The sequence below is a fragment of the Antechinus flavipes genome, chromosome 4 (assembly GCF_016432865.1).
Source record: "Antechinus flavipes isolate AdamAnt ecotype Samford, QLD, Australia chromosome 4, AdamAnt_v2, whole genome shotgun sequence".
In the NCBI taxonomy this organism is placed as follows: Eukaryota; Metazoa; Chordata; class Mammalia; order Dasyuromorphia; family Dasyuridae; genus Antechinus; species Antechinus flavipes.
In genome coordinates, this window is record NC_067401.1 from 449967089 (window position 1) to 449983370 (window position 16282).

The following is a 16282-nucleotide window of genomic DNA, read 5'->3' on the forward strand; positions in this document are numbered from 1 at the left end:
TGCTTTGATTATTGTTGTTGTCAGGTACTCACTCAGCCAAAAACATTTATTAAGCACTACTGTGCGCCAAGCACTGGGCTAAGTGTGGGGATACAAAGAAAGGCAAAAGTAGTCCCTGTCCTCCACCAGACTTCAATCTAATTGGAGAGACACAGCTTAAAAAGGAGCTGAGAGGGAGAGATCCAAGGGATGCAGGAGAGATGCAAGGCTCCCTTCCTGAAATGGAAGCTCTCATCCAGAGAAAAGGGGGAGGGGCTCCAGAGATCACCTCCTCATCATCCTACTGTGACAATGACAACAACAATAATAATTTGTGATTCTCTACAGGCCACAGCACGTGGCATCCACAAAACCTGGGTTCAAGTCTGGGAACTGAAACCTCCCAGATATATGACTGTGGAGGAGCCATTTACCCTCTCCAAGCCTAAAAGAGACATAAGAATGATGACTTCTGTCACAAGGGGAAGTTTCTACACTGAAAATATTGCCCCTGCAATGAATCAGTCCTGAACTAAAAAACCCTATTAGCCAACATTTATGATAGAATACCTTTAGGTGAACCCTTTCTATCTGGCCAAGGAAAGCAACACAGTAGCTGTAAGTGGGTATTTTAAAGCCAGCTTCAGGAAGGACTTCCTTACCACAGGAGCTGTCCCAAAGGAAAAGGGCTCATGGGAGAAGTGGGGGGTGGACTCTGCCCTGGATTCCTCTTCTGGTAGAGGCTCGGTGATCATTGGAAGGATCTGCTGGGGATTTCCCATTAAGGAGAAGCTGCACTAGATCTAGGCCTGTGAGAGTGAGAACCAGTTCTGACAGATTGGAGGGAGCTGGTGGTTAAATTCTCAGTGTGCACACTGAAAACCCAGAAATAGGTGAATGTTACAACAGGACATGATTTATTTTTCATTTTTTTCTAGACTTCCCAAAATAGAGAGGATATTCATAACGCAGATTAAGCTTAAAAGTATGTCATGAGTACTTTTTTCCCCAGAGCCAGCTGTTAGACACTTGCCAGAACCCCCCTGCTTCCACCTCAGATGCCATGAAGGTTGAAAAGTGCTTGTGTTTCACAACAGCCATGTGGGATTGGTGTGCAATATGTTCTCTACCCTCTCCGACTTCCAGATGAGAACACGGAGGCTCAGAGGTCACTGCTCTGCCAGCAGTCCCCCAGCTCCACGTCAGAGGGAGAATGGCAGACTACGAAGTCCAGACTCTCCACCTTCCCTCTCCCTCAAAGCCACCCAGAACGGAGGACCCGAGCTTCCTCCCACTCCCTACAATAAAACTTGTCAGGCTTCGATTGCCAAAGTCATTGCCAGGTGACCTTCGGACTTCTGGGATTTCTGGAAAAGGGATGGGCTGGAAGAAATGGGCCGACAGATCGATCCCCAGAGAGGCGAGGATTCCACCTCTTTGGGTTACAGACCCCTTCAGCATTCTGGTGGTGAGCGGAACATTTCTTAAAATAATGTTTCAAATGACAAAATAAAACATCTAGAATTATAAAAGAAACCAGGTACATTGAACTATCTTGATCAAAATATTTTTGAAACAAGTTTGCAGATCCCAAGTTTAGAGCCTCTGGTCTAGAGGTGCCCCAAGTCTCCTGCCCTCAGGATGAGGCGATCATTCCTTCCACAGAACCAACTGCTTTTGAAAATGCCCCAATATTCTCTGCTCGTCCCACTGCAAAAAAGAAGTACCTCCTCTTCCCACGTGGAGGTCAATGAAAGGACACGTTTTGCCCATCTCATCTTTTCCCTCCAGTCACAATTTTCACCCAATTTTGGGTTACCAACAAGGCAGTCCAATTTCAGGAAGCAAATATTGGAAGAGGGAATATACAAAGGAGGAGGAGGGGACTCCGAGGTTCTGCCATCCGGAACGCATGCAGCGCCATGGCCAAACTCTCTCTCATTCCCAGGTATCCTGAGAAAGGAAATTCCTAGAACCTGGGAGGACACTGGGAGATGCCCAAGACAGACACAAATTGGAGGAAGTTTGCGAGCCTGCTTGAGGAGTGTGCACCTTCCGAAAGTGCGCCCTGACCTGGCCTGGTGCTCCCTCTCCCAGCATCACCCAGCCTCTCTAACGGGGTTCTCTGAAGCTTTTGTCGAGCACCTTCCACACACCTGGCTCCCACCAGGCGCTTCTCTACTGTTTGTTGAGAAAAGGGACATATCACAGGGGTTTTGCAGCTTGTGTGAAGTGATGCCCCAGGGCGTATACACCCGCAGTGACATAAAGGAGCAAAATACCTAGGAAATTATTGTAGCATTTCTCTCCAGATTCCCCCTTCCTGCCTTCCCGTTGTTATTCCCAGAACTGACACTGATCTTGTCTGTGCAAAGTTGTTTGTGCTCTCCCCCATTAGTATGTGAGCCTCTTGAGGGCAGGGGCTGTCTTTTGGCTTTCATTTAGCATATTGCCCAGCACATAGTAGGTGTTTAATAAATGCATGCTGACTAACACAATCTCCACCTCCTTCAGTTCTTGCGCTCATCTTCAAGGTAGCACAAGCCAGCCATTTTTGTTGTTCAGCAAAGACATTACAGACAAAAAGAAAGGCAGAGGAGATGCAAAAGGAGCCATTTGGTATTGCCTTGGGAAATTATATATATATATATATATATATATATATATATATAATATATATATATATATATATATATTATATATATATATATATATATATGATTTAAATTAGCCATATGTGACAGCCTTAAAACTAGGTCCTAGCAACATCCTGGTCCCTGGTCCCTAACATCTAGGGGCAGAGACACAAAATAAAACCAGGATTTCAACAGAAGTCAGTTAAAGTAAACGAACTTCTCAATTATCTTCATCGCCCTTCTCAGAACATCTCAAGACACAAGGAGCAAGATGCCTACATAGGTGTTTTCCCTGGCATAAGGAACTCCCAGATAAGGAAACTCCATCCACCAGCTTCAGTTGCCACTCTCTCCAAACTTGCCTACAAATCCTTCGAGGTGAAGTGCTCAGAGTCAGAGGTGAAACTTGAACCCATGTTTTTTTATGGCTCCAACCTTTGTTCTTCAGATGGCATTGATCAGTTTAGTTTGTACCTGAATAGAAACTCCCATCAAAAATGGTCATCCCCATTTTGTTTGAAGAGCAATAGTGAAGGAGAACCCAAATCCCTGTCATGCAAGGAGAGCCACAGCTCTCCAAATCAGCTGAATTTTACAGGGATTTCCTGTCCCCCTGGTGATGGTCTAATACAACTTCCAAGCAGGAAGATCAGGGGAGTTCTCAAGACATTGCCGAGAGTCAGCAAGACCTGGGTTTGAATTTTAAACCAGAAACATACTAGCTGTATGAAGCTGGGCAAGTCACCTCACTCCTGCCTCAGTTTCCTCATCTGTAAAATGTGTATCATAATGGCATCTACCTCCCAGGATAGTTGAAAGGGTCAGATAAGACAATATGTAAAATGCTTTGTCAATTTGAAACCTTCAAATGTTATCTGTATAAATGCTCGATATTAGTATTATCTCCAAGTTGACTCAAGGTGGGGAAGGGAGAAGGTGACTTTTTTAGTGCACATTGACTAAGACATGAGAGATTGTGGTTTTGTGGGTGTGCCCCATCAGATGGGAGCGCCAACAGTCTAAGATGGCAGTCCAACAAGCTACTGGGATCCCAGGATTCATTAAGAAAAGTGAGGGCTCAGTGATAAAGAGAAGATCCCACCTGTTATCTTGCCCAGCCCAGCCCTACTGTGTTTCATATAAGAAGGGCATTAAGAAGGGACTTCAAATCCCAGCCCTTTGAGGGTTAGTTGAAGGAATCACGGGGGGGGGGGAGGGGAGGGGGCAGATTGAGGGGAGATAATCTGTCTTGGAGGGCCAGGGGGACTGTCAAGTAGAAGAGGGCGTTCCATTTGGCTCCAGAACCCAGAGAAATGGACAGAAATAGCAAAGAGGCCAATGTGGACTTGAGATCAGGAAAAGTCCTTCATATTTAGGGCTTTCCAAGCAATTAGGGATGGCTACCAGAAGCAGTAGGATCCCCTCACCCCCCCCCAAAGGGCTTCAGACAAGTTTCAGAAAATTGGGGTGAGATTTTTTGCCAGGTAAGGGTTGGATTAGATCACTGGGATTTCCTCCAACTGGGAAATTCTGTGATTCTGAAAACAATATCGGACAGAAGAAAACTTTCTAAGTAGAGATTGGGGTGAGGTTGGAATGGGAGGGGATGGAGCTGAGGTCATCTGAAGAAAGAGGGAGGGTGGGGCAGGGGAGGGGCAGGGACTGAAGGCTCCAGAATAAAGAATGGGGAAGGGTTGGAACAGCTGAGCCCAGGAATGAGAGGGAGTTAGTAAGAGGGAAACAGGAGCCAGTGGATCCGAGATAGCATGAGTGACGGCGGCATATTTTGGACTCTGTCTCCAGGAACATTCGGCTGCCTGATGGTGGGGTGGGGTGGGGGGATCAAAGCAGATGGTTGGGGGAGGAACTGTCAGTCCTTTTCCCTCTGCTTTGCTTTTTCTCTATTGCCTTTATTTTCTAGGGTTCTCCTGGGTAAAAAGTAAATGAATCACCTTAAGAATAAAGGGGTAGGACCATTGTGGAAGGCACTTTGGAATGATGTGACCACAAAAGCAGTCCCTGTGCCCAGCAACACTTCCTACGGGGCACATATGTCCCCCAAAAGCTCCCATCACCAGCCATCTCCAATTATTCAGGGCAATACTTTTTCATGGTGGCAAAAAACTGGAAATGGTCCAAGTGCCCATTAGTTGGGGCATGGAGAAATGAGTTGTATTGCAGTATGTGCATTTAATTGAGTATTATCATACCATAAGAAATTACAAATAAAAAATTCAAAGAAAAATGGGAAGCCATATGAAGATACAACACTGAGCGTGACTATACAACAAGGAAGCTCAAAATAGTGGTGAAAGGGAAGAGTTAAGAAAATGTGCCTCCCTTCTTTCATGGGGAGGTGGAGAATGGTGCATATGATTTCAAATGATTTTGCTAGTTTTGGTGGTTTAAAAAAATAACACGGTTAAAAGGAAAAACTTGTTGGGTAGGGAACGTGGAAGGTCTTATTTAGAAATGTGTATGACATGAGAACAAAAACATTAAGAAAATATCTGGGTCTGGGGGATTTTTTGATTATAGTTTTAAAGAATAAAGGAGAGAAATAAATCAAAAGAACAGAACCCATTTAGCTATATTAAGGATGGGCAGGGAAAAGTCTGGAGAGACTTGGGGAAAGGACTTAACAATGCCCAGAATGGACCTGGGATGACTGGTCTGGCCCTGACACTGGGCAGAGAATCCAACCATTCCTTCACCCCCAGCTCTATCCACAGCTGTGCATGGTTTCCAGGAAGTGAAACAGGAGCTCCTTCCCTGCAGCCACAGTCCCTTTATGGCCACTTTAAAGCTGTAACCTGAGAGCCTGGGATTTTACACAGAAAAAACATAAACCATGGCGGAGACAGAGAGCAGACACCTTCTGGAGGCTTGACTTCCCCTAACTCTAATCCTGATCCTAACCCTAACCCTAACCCTAACTCTAACCCTGATCCTAACCCTAACCCTAAATGCACCACATTCAGTGAAGATAAAATAGCAAAATGGGTATTTAATGGGAGTTTTAAGCTGTGCAAAGCCCTCCACCTTCCCCAGCTTAGCTTATTTGAGCCAGCAGGAAAAGTGTTATTATTATGCAGATGCAGAGGGAGAAGTTGAGGCTGCCACAAGTGACCAGAGTCACACAGGGAGGATCTGAGGCGGGATTTGGATTTGGATCTTGCAGACTACAAGCCCAATACTTCCTACACGGAACCAGACAGCTGCACATTTGGTTTCTAAAGGTACAAATTCTAGGAGAGACAGGTTCCCCAAGGTCCTTAGCTCCTGGAAGCTGTAGCTCCCCAGGGTACCTGCATCAGGTCCATCTGTTAATTCTCTCGTCTTCTAAGCCACATCTTTGTTCCTCTCTTGGCTTTTCAAACTTCCTTCATCAGCCTGCAAGGGAATTCATTCTGTCCCTGCAGCTCCTTCTTCCTTCCCATCCCTGACTCTTCATTCTCCATTTATGTGCTGTCTTTTCCTATTTAATTTAAACCTCTTGAAGGCAGGAACTGTCCTTCCTTCTGCTTGTATGTGTATCCCCAAAGCCCAATGTCTGACACAAAATGTGGACCTGAAGATAAAACTACACACCGAACTTGATTAGAAGGTATCGAATATCTATTTGAGGCTTCTGCCCCTTGAGGCAGCTGGCAGCACAATGGATACAGCACTGCAGCTGGGACCATGAAGATTTGAATTAAAATCCAGCCCCAGACACTCCCTAGCTCTGGGATTCTGAGCAACCATTCACCTTCTTTTGCCTCAGTTTCCTCAATTGTAAAACAGGGACAATAACAGCATCTATCTCCCTGGGTTGTTGTGAGGCTACCTGGTTGGTTTCTTATTGTTCTTTCTCCAAGAGGCTCAAAACGACATCACTACTTTAGAATAGAGTTACAGTGTGTCTGACTGTGGCCGATCAGACCCCGTTGGGCGCCAAAATGTGGTGTTCTTCTTTTTTGTAATATATGATGGTTCTCTGGGAGCAGGGTTTCTTGGGGAGGTTTTCTGGAGGCAGCCTTAGTTTCAGTTCGGAGTAATAATCACTCCAAATGAAGCCAGGAGTTAAAATCCAGTCCTTTATTGTGTCCTTCAAAGTCTTTAGCTTCAGACCCTAGCTCCCTCCGAATGTGACTAGCCAGCACAGAGGTGGAATGTGGAATGACTCTCTCTGCCTCCGAGAGTGGGCTTCTGTATCTCCCAGAGTGCTCTTTGGCCCTGAGAGCTTCTTGCTTATATGCTGTACACGAGTACACACCAATCATTATATCACTGCGAAACCATTATTTGTTGTAGGGTTAAATCAATTCTAAACTAGATTTAAACATTGTCTCCTCAATTCCACTTAGTGCCTTGTTTCAAGTTCTGGCCCATAACATCTCCTCGTAGGATCAGATCAATCATACTGAACCATGCTAAATTAGATAATTATTGTCTCTATCAATTCTAATGACTTAACACTTTGTAAGGATTCCAACAAATATGGGCCGGGAATACCCAGTCCCCACGAACATGTCAGGGGCTTCTCTAACTTTGCGCATCTCATGTTTCTTCTGAGCCAATTCAGTTCTGCTTTCTTTGCTCATGGAGCACAGCGCTTCTCTGATGAGGGCCTGCCATGCTGGGCTCTCCCGTGCAGCTGTCTCCCTTGTATGCAATCGATGCTAAAGTTCTGCAGAGAAATCTTGAGAGGATCCTCGTAAAGCTTTTTCTGACCACCTTGTGAGCACTTGCCTCCATAAAGTAAGTTCTCCATAGAATAACCTTTTGGAGGAGCATATATTGGGCATTCAAACAGTGTGAGCAGCCCCACCGAGTTGTGCTCTCTGCAGTAGAGCTGAAATGCTTGGCAATTTACTTTGAAAAAACAACATGGACAATTCCAATGGAAGTGATTATTCCCTGGCACAGTGCTGAGGCTAAGTGATCATACTTCTAAAGCAGTGCGCACAATGCCTGGCACACAGTAGGCCCTCAATGCATGCTTGCTTCCTCCCTTCACCAGTGTTACCAGACATTTCACATAGTGCCGAAGCTCGCGCGTACTGCACCATACTTGGGAGGAGCTCACCAAAGCTGGAGATCTCTTGGTTCTCTCCACAAACACCTGGGCCTACTGCTAGTTTTACAGAACCATTTATCTCTAAAGCAACGCTATAAAAATGAAATCTTTCTACCACTGCCCACTTTCATGAGTGATACTAATCCTTGATGACTGGCTGGTCAAATGAAAAGTCATTTGTTTTGAGACAGGAAAAAGAACATGGATTTGCTTCATCATCCATGAAGCCTAGTGTTGAGTTATTTTTCTTCTTTAAAATGATATAAGATGGTTCTCTCTGGGAGAGGAGGTTTCTCGAGGAGATTTTCTGGAGGCAGTCTTAGTATCAGTTCAGAGCAATAATTACCCCAAATGCAGCCAGCTGGTAAAAATACAAATCTTTATTTCCCCTTCCAAGTCTTGTCTCTTTCCTTGGGCGTGGATAGCTAGATTCTTAGAGACCTATCTCTCTGCTTGGTTCCAAGAGCTCCCTCCGAAAAAGGTTTGTCCTTCAGCTTCTGCCTCTGCTTTCTTCAACCTCCAACCAGCACAAAGATGAATCTGTCTCTCTTGCCTTCCGAAGTAATTCTCTCCTGGCTCTAGCTCAACTCCGACTCGTGGCTTCTTCTGACTTGACGCTCTCCTCTCCATGTAATTTGGCTGAATTCTCTCTGAGAGCCTCTGTCTGACTCTTATATATGAGAGAGAGGAATTGTGGGAGAGAGAGGAATTATGGGTTTCTTCCCAGAGTGCTCTCTGGCCCTAAGAGCTTCAAGGGAGGTATGAATTCACAAAGTTACAAAGTTTACTTTGTGAATCTCCCATCCTTGTGAACTCCCGTGAGTAAAGGTATGAACACAAGCATTGTATCAGTTAGTTCTACTTAGTACCTTGTTTCAGGTTCTGGCCCAAAACATCAACTCTAATGAGTTAGCAGCTTGTAAAGATTCCAACAGCCTAGAGAAAAGGTGGCCAATTATTCCATAATAGATGCATGCAAGGCCATCCAAAAGTGAGGGGTCAAAGAACTTCCTAGGAATTAAAATCAGCAAGCCAACTGACTGCCTCTTTATGAGATTGAGTGAACTACTTGTTGATTATGTGGCAAAGGGAGTTTATGCTTCAGGGAAGCTTGGATTAGAATCCTTCTAGGTGTTCTGTGTGACAATCAGAGCTTTGCAAGAATGGGTGAGGGTGCCTTAAGAGGTCCAGAGTTCTCTATCACAAGAGGTCTTCCAACAAAGACTATATGGCCACTTGTGCAAAATACCCTAGGGGAAATTCTCAGCTTTTAGCTGGGTGGCTTCTGAAGTATCTTCCCACTCCTAAGATTCTGTGATCTTATTCTATCTCCTTGTTTTACAGATGTGTAAACAGGCCCAGGAAGTTAATTGAATTATCCAACGTCTCACTGGTACTAAGTAGCCACACTGCAATTCTTTCTGTTATCTAGAAAAAAAAAGCCATCTTACAAAAAAATAAGGACATGTATACACATGAGTCAAGAATAAGAGTATTCAAAATCTCTTCAAAAATAAAACTACATAGCAGTTTTGGTTTCTGAAAATGTCATTCTTGACAGAATTGCTTCCCCCTTTCAAATTCACCATTTTTAAAAAAGTCACACTGCATCCTCCACTTTGTTGGGCTATAACATGTCAACCAATGTAATAAAGAATTAGGGGAGGAAGAAATATCGTCCCATGAAGTATGTGTCCATTTTAAAAGGATCTATCCATATGGAGTTTCATTTTCAAATCAGCAAGAAAACTTTACGTGACAGATAAAAATTGAATGGGAATTCAATGAACACATTCTCCACATCTTTTTCACAGGATCCCCATTTCCCTGGTCTTTGAACCCCCAACACCTTGGAAAGTATGTGGTACCAAAGAAGTGATTGTTTGATGCTTGTTGGTAGACAGTTTTAAACACTAGTTTCCTTTCTGGGCAGTTTAATGGAATATAAAAGAAGCCCACAGGATGAACAATCACGGACCCTGACATCAGATCACTTCCAAAAACGGCCACTTTCTTCTCTCCTCTCTCAGGAAAGAAAGGGAGCAGGATTCTTCAGACAAAGCTATTTTTATGCACATGGGCCTCTTGCTGGCACTTCTGGCTCCATGACCCCGCTGACTTCTGGAAAGCTTGGAATGCTAATGTCCTCTCAGGGAGAGTGGGATGGGAAGGGAATGCACTACCCGGCACTTCTCCTTTAATAAGTTACTTTTCTTTCTAAATGATCAACTGAGTTACTCGTGATAGGAGGAATAGCAATCTAATCTGTGTGTCTTTCTTCTGGTTTCTGAGGCTTAGGGATTTTTAATTTTTTTTTTATTTATTTAATCTATTTATTTCAATCTTAAAATTTTTCTTTAATCTTTATTTTATTTTTATTTTTAATCTTTTGTTTATTTTAATCTTTTTTTTTATTTAGTAAAACACCTCAACATCAATGTGCTTTAATGCCTGGTTAGAAATGTGCACAGCTAGAAAAAGAATTCTTGAACTTCCATGCTGCCCACAACAATAACCTGAGTTAGTCAGCTCTCCTCTGATAAAAGAACAAAAAAATAACAACTCACATTTAGGAATCCTGGGAGATAGGAAGGTGTTGGTATCCCCATTTTACAGATGATTAAATTGAGGCTCAGACAATTGAAGGAATTTGCCCAGAGTTGCCCTCAAAAATTAACCCTGAGAACTGAATGTGGATCACGACAACATTCTCACTCTTTTTGTTGTTGTTCGCTTGCATTTTGTTTTCTTATTCATTTTCTTTCCTTTTTGATCTGATTTTTCTTACATAGCAAGAGAATTATATAAATATCTTTACATATATTGGATTTAACATATATTTTAACATGTATGACATATATTGGATTGTTTGCCATCTGGGGAGGGAGTGGGGGAAGGGAGGGGGGAATTGGAACACAAGATTTTGCATAGGTCAATGGTGAAAAATTATCCTTACATGTTTTGAAAATAAAAAGATTCAATAATTTTTTAATGTTTCATTTACTGTTCCTTATTGGAACTTTGCCTGGATCTCAGTTTCTCCTTGAGCAAATATGCAGGAACAATAGAAACCAGAGATGGCTGGCTCTGCCCCTGGGACCAACCTGAAGCCCTGGCAGCCCTTCCCACTAGTTCCAGTTTGAGATTGTTTCTAGAATAGAGGAGGAGACTCACGCCAAGAACTCCTACCCTTGCCTGTCACCCTGCACCAGTAGATCCTGAAGCCCTTCGATTGGTGCCCATTGGGGCAGAATGCATTCTGGAAACAGAAGCAATGAAACTCAGCTGAAAAATAAGACCTGGTTTTCTTCAGCTTCTCTAGGGATGATAGCAACCCTAGGTGATCTGAACAGCCTTGGAGCAGCACTTTGGGTCGTATTCATTCAATCAATCAACAGCCTGGCTCTGAGCACCAGGGGGCCACAAAGATGCAAAAGACCATTCCTGTTCCCGAGGAGCTCACAATCTAAAGGCCAGCCCACAAGCAAACAAATATAGAAAGGGAGAAAGAGAAAGATGACTAGATCCTGAGCCTAAATCACAGCCTGGTGGGCAATTCACTGCTATCTAAGATGCCCCCCCCCACTACTTCTGAATCTTGGCACCTTCCCACTAAGACTATCCCACCCCACCCCCACCCCCGTATCATGTATCTCATGGTGTCTCTACCTAACTTTCTCAGGAGATTTCATGCTCAGCACAGTGCCTGGCAAATAGCACTTCATAAATGCCTCTGCCTTGATTTGAACCTCCATTTCCTCACCTGTAAAATGGAGATAAATAATGCCTATGGTACTTACCTGATGTGGGCAGTTTGTACCACTGTGATCTAGAGATGGCAAAACAAAGTGAAAAAGAGGGATACTACTTTGGGGAGACTTTCTGTGGCCATTTATGGGGGTCATCACAGAACAGCCACTGGCCAAGTCCCTTCCTCCCTCTGGCGCTACCTTCTTCCCCCCCACTTCTGGGATTTACTGTCTCCCCCACTCGGATGTAAGCACCTGGGCCACGGGCTGTTTTTCTTTCCTTGGTTCCCTGACACTCAGCTTGGAGCCTGGCACTCAGAATGTTTGTAGATTGTTCATCACAGAGCCAGCAGAGCCTCCTAGATGCCATAGCAAAAGCCATCAGCCAGCCTCAAAATTGACAGAGACCTTTCATCTGGAACTGGAAGGAGGCTCACAAGCCAAGAAGTGACAGATGAGGAACTGAGGGAAGGGAAGGGATTTGGCCAGGTTCATCCGGGTGGGAAAGGTTAGCGTTTTTACACAGAACAACAGCTCTTTCCTTCAGGATCAGATGTGATTATCGCCATTCTTTCCCTCAGTGAACTGGGATGGAAGGAAGCTGCTCCGAGGCCCACCCTCCTCTTGTTCTGCTTCCCTTCCTTAATCAGCCACTTTGTGGAAAGGAGTATGACTGGTGGGGGGGGGGGGGGGGCGGAGGAGGAGGGGCAGTGGGAGAGACAGAGAACAAGGGTGAGAGAAGTTGTGGTGAGGGAGAAGAGACCCGAGCTCCACTAGCAACGCACCCAAGCAAGGCCTCGGGGCCCTTCCACAAGAATCTAAGTGGATCAGGAGTCCCAGTCTGGGAACTACCCACTGCCCTCTCCAGCACAAGGGCTCACAGCAAGGGGCAGGCCGCTCACTCTCCTCCCAAGAGCTCTGGACCTGCTGGTTGCAAAGCAGGGGCCACTGGTGGAGCCTCTGAGGGCCTCCAGCCTTTATCCAGGTCTCTGGCATCTGGGCCCCTGGAAGTGGATTTCCCAGTTCCCAATCCTTGCTCTTTTCTCTATAGACCATGGGACCTACTGTAATGTACCTCACGCTGCTCCAACACTGGGAACTCCTGGAAGAGAGGAGGCCTGGAGAGGGAGTCGCTGAGACTGGTGGTTGGGCTGGAGCTGACCCCAAGCCTTCCTGCCTCCCCAGGCCTTCCTGCCTCCACACACCCTGGCCTTTCTTTAGTGCATTATTCTAGCTCTGTGGTCTCAGGCACTTCCTGGGGGCCACCAAGACCACAGTTCTCCCCCTGCACTAAGGGGGCATTTGCATTTCTCCAATGGTCAGTGACACAAGCAAAAGCCACCACGAGGAAGGCCGCTCGAGGACTTTGTGGGGGAAGAGGGGGATCCCCAAAACACTGAGAGCTGCTGCACGATTTAGTCCCTCTTCCCGATAATCCCGAAGTAATGCTAGAGGCCTGATTATCCGCTTTCGGGATAAGGGAGGGGAACCTGTTGGGCCCAAGAAAGTCTGTCCCCTGTGGACTCTGGTCTCTGCTGCCCTCCCTCCTTCCTCTCCCTTCCACCAGAGGCTTCCCAGTTAAGAGCTTTTCATTCAGCAGATAAGGAAATGGAGGCACGGAAGGCAGATTTGCCCACAGATAAACAGGTCGGAATCTTCAAAAGAGGGATTTGAAGCTGGGAAAGAGACCTGGGTTGAAGTCGGGTCCTCTACTCCCTGGGAAATGAGGCGTCCGACTGGACGGGTCTGGGGCCAGCTCCCTCCTAAGGCCCGGGACCCTGCCTCCGGGCCGGGACGCAAAGTCCGCGGCCCCCCGCGAGGGCCCAGGGGCAAGAAGCGGCCGGCGCCGGGGCACGGTACGGGACCAGTGCCCTGCCTTACCTCGGAGGGGGGGATGTCGAAAGCCTGGGCGATCTTGGCGTACAACTCTTGGATGTTGGAGAAGCCCTCCACTCTGCCCGTGGCGCTGCCGTGGGCCAGCTGCGTCTGGAACACCAGCGAGGGCTTGGGCTGGCGCTCCAGGGGCGCGGGCTGCGCAGCGTTCGGGGCCGCCGGCTCGGCCCCCATCAGCTTGGACAGGTCCTTGGACATGGCTTTCTTCTTGCCCCGCAGTCCCAGCGGCATTGTGGCCGCTCGGAGGGCGCGACCGGAGGGGAAAGGGCCCCACGGGGCTTCGGGCGTCCGTCCGGGGCGGGAGGCGGCACGGGCAACCGCGTCCCCGTACCCTCCGGGAACGCAGCGACCGTCTTGGGGAGCCAAACCCGAGGACTTTGCCCGAGGGAAAGCAGGGCAGACCCGGTCTGGGTGCGCCACAGGTGAAAGGCGGGCACCCGCCAATGGCAGCGACGGGACGCCTTCGCCTTCCCCCTCGGAGACTGGAGGCTGGCCAGGTATCGCCTCCCACCCTCACTGGCCTCTCCCCCTCTGGACGCAGCCAGAGCCGAGTCAGGGGGAAGCCGAGGGAGTGGAACCTGGGGGAAGGTGGGATTCCAAGATGAGCCGGCCGCCTTGGGGAGTCAGGGGGGGACGGGGAGAAAGCCGAGAGAGTGGAACCTGGGGGAAGGTGGGACTCCCAGATGAGCCGGCCGCCTTGGGGAGTGAGGGGGGGAAGGGGAGGGGGACGGGAAGGAAGCCGAGGGAGTGGAACCTGCGGGAAGGTGGGACTCCCAGATGAGCCGGCCGCCTTGGGGAGCGGGGTCGCCGGGCTCCCCGGGCTCCCGAAGAAGGATCGTGATGCGCCCGACAGGGCTTGGGTGCCTCCCTACGAATCAAGAGGGTTCCCAGGCCTGACACTGTGTGTCCGGGGTCTTGACCCCCCTGAGCCTGCATTTTCGCAAAGGAAAAGGAATGACAAATGGGAAAGAGCCTGAGCTCCCCCTCCCCCCTACAGAAAAAGAACTCGACAATAAAAGCGAACGCTTTATTCTGAGGCAATCCCTCGAGGGTCCCCTCAATCTCTACTGGCCTCCAGTCAGAAAGCTTGAGCTCCCTAATTACACATAACAGGATACACTTGGAAACGCACATGGCTAGGGCGAGCCGCCGCCCCCAGCCTTCTCTTCTCCAAAAGAAACCTCCCCGATTTCATCAGATCCCTCAATGGCACGGACCCCATCAGATGCTACGGAATAGCTTTGGTGCCTCCTGGTCGAGCTTCCAAGTGCGGCGGGAGTGGCCGCTTTCCCTCGGACCCTGAGCTTTGATCCATCGGAAGGGGAATCACAGAAATCCCAACTCCCTCCGCCGCTGCCCCGGAGCAGCTCCGGGTCTACGATCCCGAGCTCGGGGCCGCGGCTGCTCAGGGACTTCATTCCTCGGGTCCACAGAGCCAGTCCGCGCCGGGGCCGGGTCCCCACCCCCCTAGTTCCCTGTCCCCCTAGCACGCGCCTCTCCCGGCCTCACGATTTGTGTCTCAAACTAGCCAAGGGCTTCTCTGTGGCTGAGGACGAGGCTCCTGCGTGCCCCCGGGGCCGGCCACTGCTTGGGTCTGGTCCTTTCGTTCCCTCTGTTGGCTTAATAAACGTTCGGTCGGCTGTCCTTCGACCCTGACTTCAGGGACGTGAAGCTGAGACATGCAAGTGATTGGATCTGAGCAAGGGAGGGCTGGGCAGCGTCACCTGCCTCACTTTCCCCTCCAGAACCATCTGGGGACAGTGGCCACATAGAGATCAGAACGTCGGGAGATGGCCCTGGATGCAGTGGAAGACCTGGACCTTTTTAGCTCAGGTCTTCCAAGTCTCAGTTTGACTGAGGCGACACCCATTCAGTGATTAAGGCTGGGGGGAAATCGAGGCAAAGAATCTCCTCTTTTATCTTGTCCCCTAAAAAGTCTGAATAAATAAATGAATCTGGGAGGGGAAAGGTTTCTGGCCCAAGTAGAAATGACTGCTAATGAATGCTACCTAAACCATAAGCAAAGGGGACTTGGCCTAGGACCTATTGGTGACTAATGAGAATCAGACTGGTTCTGGCTTAAGGCCCACGCCTTAAGAAAGAAATCTAGACAGGAAACCCTAACATATCTGGGGAAGGTTCAGAGGTGCAAAAAAAAGCTTTTAAGAGCATCTGTAGGTAAACGTATGATACTCTATGTGGTCCCAGAGAGGAACAGAGGAAGGGGAGGAAGGGAGGAAGGGGAGGAAGGGAGGAAGAGAGAAAGGAAGGAAAGAAGGAAGGAAGGAAAAAGGGGAGGGAGGGAGGGAAGAAGGGAGGGAAGGAGGAACTGGCTAATTCCAGTTTGTGGGCCAGTTTTACTCAGAGTGGCTGATTAAGGAAGGGAAGCAGAACAAGAGTTATCTCCATTTTATGGATGAGATTCGAATGGATTCAGAAAGGGGAGGTGATTGGCCAAGATGTCACAGTTTATTCATAAGGAGGAAGAAATTCAGAGTCAGAAAGGTGACTGCAGTCATCCAGGAAGTGACCTTGTGCTGGCACATATGAAAGTCATTGTTTGGGGAAGATTGAAGGTGCCAGACCACAGAGAATTCCTGCGGGGGAGGAAATGGGGAAGTTTGCACCCCTCAGGAACAAGGTGCTCCCAGCAGGTCAGCTTTAAAGGAAGGCGCAAGGCACAAGGCAGAGCAAGGTTTGGCTCCTGGCCTGAAAGTCTGAACTTTGTGACTAAACAGCCAGGAAAGGTCCTCCACCTTCCTCTGACTCTTCTTAATCCCTTGGGTCCTGCCATTCCCTTGAACACGATCTCTTTCTCAAACCTCATTCTCCTGGACCTCCATTCTCCTTCTCTCTTCTCAGCAGGTTTTAGAACTCTCTCTCTCCTGGCTCTCCTACCACCTCTCTGACTATCCTTTTCAGTCTCCTTTATGAGATCCTCAGCCAGATCCCCAAGCCTAGAT

The 16282-nt window shown here is 47.8% G+C and overlaps 1 protein-coding gene across 1 annotated transcript in view; it reads right to left on the minus strand.

The window, feature by feature from the left end:
* Positions 1 to 13852, minus strand: part of GIPC2 (GIPC PDZ domain containing family member 2) — an 80506-nt gene extending 66654 nt beyond the window's left edge. The window contains exon 1 of the mRNA XM_051999356.1: positions 13308 to 13852. Coding sequence (XP_051855316.1) covers positions 13308 to 13550 — 243 coding nt within the window. The 5' untranslated portion in view covers positions 13551 to 13852. The remainder of the gene's footprint in view (positions 1 to 13307) is intronic.
* Between the last annotated feature and the right edge of the window lie 2430 nt (positions 13853 to 16282).